Source organism: Rhamphochromis longiceps, linkage group LG8 (genome assembly GCF_057381845.1).
Source record: "Rhamphochromis longiceps isolate RC_006_pf linkage group LG8, R_longiceps_female_GT1.1, whole genome shotgun sequence".
Lineage (NCBI taxonomy): Eukaryota > Metazoa > Chordata > Actinopteri > Cichliformes > Cichlidae > Rhamphochromis > Rhamphochromis longiceps.
In genome coordinates, this window is record NC_140564.1 from 25651423 (window position 1) to 25656627 (window position 5205).

Genomic DNA, 5205 nt, shown 5'->3' on the forward strand with positions numbered 1-5205 from the left:
GCCATTGAAGAATATACAATTCCTTTGCTTTGAGAAACTCTTGGGTTACTTTGGGTCACAATCTATTTGAACTTTGAAGCACTGTCCCAAGTAATTTTCCTGGACTTGAATGAATTTGTGGACAGAATTCTGTGATCACCTACTTTAGCTCCTCTAAGCCTTCTGGTGCTTCTGAGCTACAAAGTGCATTCCTTCTTTTCAATGTAACATAAGGAACCAGATTTCTGTTGCTGTCACCAGATTGCTATCACTTTCTTCACTTTCATCAAAACTTGCGTGTCTTTGGACATATTGACAGTTCCAGTGAACAGCTACCATACATTCAAACTTTAACACTTTATTTATCACTAAATAATGAGGGGAGTTGTCAATCAGGTGAGGCGAGTAATTTGTCAAATTACTTTTGAGTCTCTGAAAATGGAAGATCATGTATAAAAAAAAACAGCTACAATCTCTAAAATGTTTATTCTAAATTTCTGTAAAACCCTGTGATCAATCACATCTTCATCATTTGTGTTAAAACTTTAAAATTGTTTGAAAAACGTAACTAAAGTAAACTATGTGTTACGACCCTACACTCAGAAAAATTATGGTTCTTAAATGGTTCTTCAGATGTCTTCATGGTTCTTTAAAGAACCATCATACGTCAAAGAACCTTTTTATTTTGTGGATGGTTCTTCAGCTATTACAAATGGTTCTTTAAAGAACAAAAGGTTCTTCATCCTTAGCAATCTAAGTTTGATGGTGTAAATGGCATAAATATTTACTCACTATAACGAGGCTGTGAATTATACTGTGTGTTTTCTTTGCGTGCATGTGTGTGGGAAGGGGGAGGGCGGATTACCTGGCAATTACCCTTTAAGAGAAGATGGTAGGAAACTGAATATTCAAATAAAAGTTAGAAATATTTGCTTAAAAATATACTGGTGGCAGGGGTGGGGGCCAAAGCCTAAAGACCCTAACCCCCCCCCCACACACACACACACACACACCCCTAACCCCACAAACACATTATAAATATGGTGAGTTAACAAACAGTAGACACAATACACACATTCAAATACTGTACTTTAGTTTTAAATTTTAATAAAGCATTACTATTTTCTACTCCAAGGCATTATTTTTGAGATTATTATATATTTTTGAAAATATAGCATAATGATAATACTAGTTATTGTAAACTTTACAAACCACCCAGCAGTATGTAAAGTCAAATTATAAAATACAAGTAAATAACAATTGCAGAACAGAATGTCAGTGTAATGAACACACACTTCGTTTTGACAAAGCACAGCTTAGGTAAATGATCTGAGTAGTTGTTCATCACTGAGCAATTTGTTAATATGTGTTTCGAGCCAAATAAATGACAGGGAGAGTGACGTCAGAACACGTCATACTATAACCTCCCGGGAGCGGACGGAGGGGGTCGGTCGTTGGGATGCGCATGCGCAGACAGAGTGTGCGAGCGGCGGGCCTTGACCTTTTGGGGAAAAAAAACTCACGGACGGTGACAGCGAAACGGATAACAGTCTTCAGTACCTGCTGGACTTTGAAGCTGTGGATTCTGGGACTGTTAGAAAAGGTAAAACATTTTCATTAAAACCTTATTACTGTTTTGTTTTTGTTACTCGTCATTGTAGCTTGCTGTTAATGTTGTGCTAACAGTAGCGATTAGCTAGATAAGTTAGCCGTTGAGGTCAGCGCAATTTAGTATCTGGTATACAGAAACTGTTTTCCTAACAAAACCACTGTTATAATTAAGTGAAGGTGCTCCCAGCTAATTTGAACCTTTGGCTTCTAAAATATGTGGTTCAATTGCGTGCTGCGTACATAACTTAATGTCAGCTAGACCGAAATTAAAATTTAATATATTGTTAAAGTCACTGAAATGGCGCCTGAAGCCTGTTGTGGCGTGAGCTCTGTGTCTGCTCTAGAAACTCTGAAATTCTGTAGATCTGAGCCGTACACTAAATACTCACATGAACCTGTACTTTGAATTCTGTATGAGCTGTATAAAATACAGCTATGCATAAGAGTTTTGAATGAATAATTAGATTAGATAACTCTTTATTGTCTAATCGAATTATATAGAAATGAATAGAAATGTGACATGAGAAGGTGTGTCTTTGACTGTTCCTGCATAACTTAGTTTCGGACTAGTTGACAAGTTATGCTCCAGTCATTTGATGTTTCCAAGATAGATGTTCTTTTGTAATACAGTTAATTTTTTGTATATTTCATTTATCCACCATCATACATCATACATACAAGCTAAGAAGAGGTCGTTATACTAACAAGAGGTATCAACGCTGGGCCAAAGTTCAGCACATGGTTAAAGTTTGTAATCCAGCCAGGGTATAAATATCACTCAGCAGCCAGAGCTGAAGCAGGTAGCATCAACACATAAATCTACTCTACCCGGCTTAAATCACAAGAGCACCTCTGACCAAAAAGCTGTAGATTTTTCTTGTTTGCACAAATTAATCCAGATTCACATTGTGTTCACAGCTCCAACAAAATGAGGAAGAGGAGAAACACAATTAGGTTGAATTACAATTGGATGGAAGGCGAGGACAAGGAGAAGGAAGCTTAGGATGAGGAGGAAGAGAAGCAGCAGGAGCATCTTTAGGGATCCCTATGATGTCATTGAGGTTTGTTTCATTAATATGGTCCTCTCACAAAGAAAGATGACTTGTTTTAGTTCACCTACTTCCTGTATTAAATAGTGATGTGCAAAATGTTGTGAAAAACCATGGAGCAGGCACGTATAGTGCATCTGCAGGTAAATGAACATCAAATCTCTAAGACAGACTGAAATCTGTATATTTATCACCCTTATGATAAAACCCATGTCAGCCATTGGTTTATGGACTTTGTATTTTGAAGCCTCAACATTTGCTTTATTGCTGTTGCTATGTTGGGACCATATTAGGATGAGGGATCAGAATCTGGAGTCATGCACACTATTGTTTCATTTAGTGTGTATCCATAAGATTCGTACAGCAGATCCAAGTTGTGCCTTGAAAACAGGAAAGTCGTCTGCATAGAGGAGAACTGTAATAGCAGGCTTGTACAAAGTGAGGCTTTGTGCACTTGTTTTACTTCTGTCACCCTGATTTGATGCAGATTTCACTTGAAATCAGGCAAGAACTGGATTTATTTTTTATAATGTGTTCTTGTGAATTGATTGTGTATCGCATATGTTTGATTTGACTTTCTGCAAGACAACAGTCGTCCACTGGCCAAAAAAGTTTTCCAAATACCTCCACGTGATCAAGCCTGGATTTAGAAAAGAATAGCAAAAAAAATCTGCTCCTCCTGCTTCAGATGCAATTTGTGTTTCTGTGTTCAGAGGCGGCGGCGAGAGGGGAGACCTCTGCTCATCCAGCTGGAGAGCCTGACCAGGAGGAGTCGAACATTAACTCAGCTCTTTCAGGGCACCCTGCAGACTCGGCTGTTGGCATCGACGAGGGATGACGTGAACGCCAAACTGGAGTCCATCACAGGTCAACTGCAGGTATGCGAGTCAGACCTTCTGAGGGTTTCACTTTTCTCTCTTCTTTATAATTGACTCTTTTCTCTCTCTTTCAGCTCCTTGTCTCAGAGTGGGAGGGGTTTGAAGCACAAAGGGAGGAACTTGTCGTTTGGTTGGCTGATATGGATGTGAGGTTGACCAGCTGACAGGAAACACCAGTGAAAAACTGAAACAACTGCAGGTGTGGGCTTGTTTTGATATGACATATATTTGATATGATACATACATCAGAGACATTGTCCTAAACTGGACAATGAGTACAACATGAAACGTCCATTACATAGCGTAAGGCTGAAGTTCATTGATCATTTTAATCATAAACTTGTTGAAATGTTTTTACTGAACATGCAAACATCTGCTGATTAAAATGTGTTGATTTATTGGTCTGTTATGAAGCTATTGCTATTTCTAATGTGTTTTATCACTTTCTGATGTTTTATTAATTAAACAATACATGTATTATTTGTTGTGTTATCTGTAGCTATAGTATTTATATTTATTTATAGTATAGCAAATATATTTAATTATTACTGTTTAAAACACTAATATGTGACATGTATTAGTAGTGATGTTGTGCTGAGGGTTAAAATGCCTTTTTGTCTTTTGGTAACTACAAAATGACAAACCATTAATATATGTCTATGCTGTGCTCGTATTTATTTTACCCTGCTCAAATTCAATTTATGATGCATTTTATTTTGAAAGATTTAAAATGGTTTTTTAAAGAACCATTTTTAAAAAGGTCCTTTGAAAAACCATTAAAGGTGCCCCAAAGAACCATTTCTTGTTGGTTCTTTGGGGCACCTTTAATGGTTCTTCAATGAACCACTGAAAGAAATGGTTCTTCAAAGAACCATTGTTTGAAAGGTTCTTTGTGGCACCAAAAAAGGTTCCTCTATGGCACCAAAAAAGGTTCCTCTATGGCAGGGGTGTCAAACTCAAATACACAGTGGGCCAAAATTCAAAACTGGAACAAAGTCGCGGGCTAACGTTAATATTTATTAAAAAAAAAAAAAAATCTTCCTCCAGATATAAGAATGAATCTTTTCTTATGGACTCAAACAAGTTTTGCTGAAAAACTGAATATGGAACAAGCAAAGCTTAATACTAAACAATATATATATTAGCTGTATAATACCAGTAGGCCAGCTCTAATAATAATTTGGTATGGCTTCGCGGGCCAAATATAATTAGGCTGCGGGCCAGAGTTTGACACCTGTGCTCTATGGCATCACTCTAAAGAACCACTTTTGGTTCCAGTTGGCACCTTTATTTTTCTCAGTGTAGCTGGGCCTCCTGATAGGGCTTCGGAGTTGACGTCACGCCGCAATGCATTGTGGAAGCGCAGCTCCATTTTCGGGGTCTACGATCCAAACAAATACACTGTATTGGAACGGCGACTACGACAAGAAACATGCTTAAAAGCAGCTCGAAAGAAAACGGACGGTATAGAGATCGATTGCGTCCAGAGGCGAAGCAGCGGTATTTGAAAAAAATAGAGTGCATCGCAAATCTGGACCCATACGACATACGGCAGTGGAGTAAAGACCCAGACGACTTACCGCCACTGTCCTACCCCGATATCTTCACCTATCTTGTTTGTGGAGTAAGTGCTTACACTGCGAACCAGTTTCGTAATTACAAGTCACTGGAGGCGCATATCCAATTTA

General features: G+C 38.2%; 1 protein-coding gene across 1 annotated transcript; it reads left to right on the forward strand.

The window, feature by feature from the left end:
- Nucleotides 1-1465: 1465 nt before the first annotated feature.
- LOC146663789 (uncharacterized) lies at nucleotides 1466-4215 on the forward strand. Its single transcript, XM_085415315.1, has 4 exons — nucleotides 1466-1582; nucleotides 2509-2651; nucleotides 3353-3517; nucleotides 3592-4215. Exons 2-4 carry the CDS (start codon nucleotides 2595-2597, stop codon nucleotides 3679-3681), a joined length of 312 nt encoding a protein of 103 aa, XP_085271441.1. The 5' UTR covers nucleotides 1466-1582; nucleotides 2509-2594; the 3' UTR covers nucleotides 3682-4215.
- Nucleotides 4216-5205: the final 990 nt, after the last annotated feature.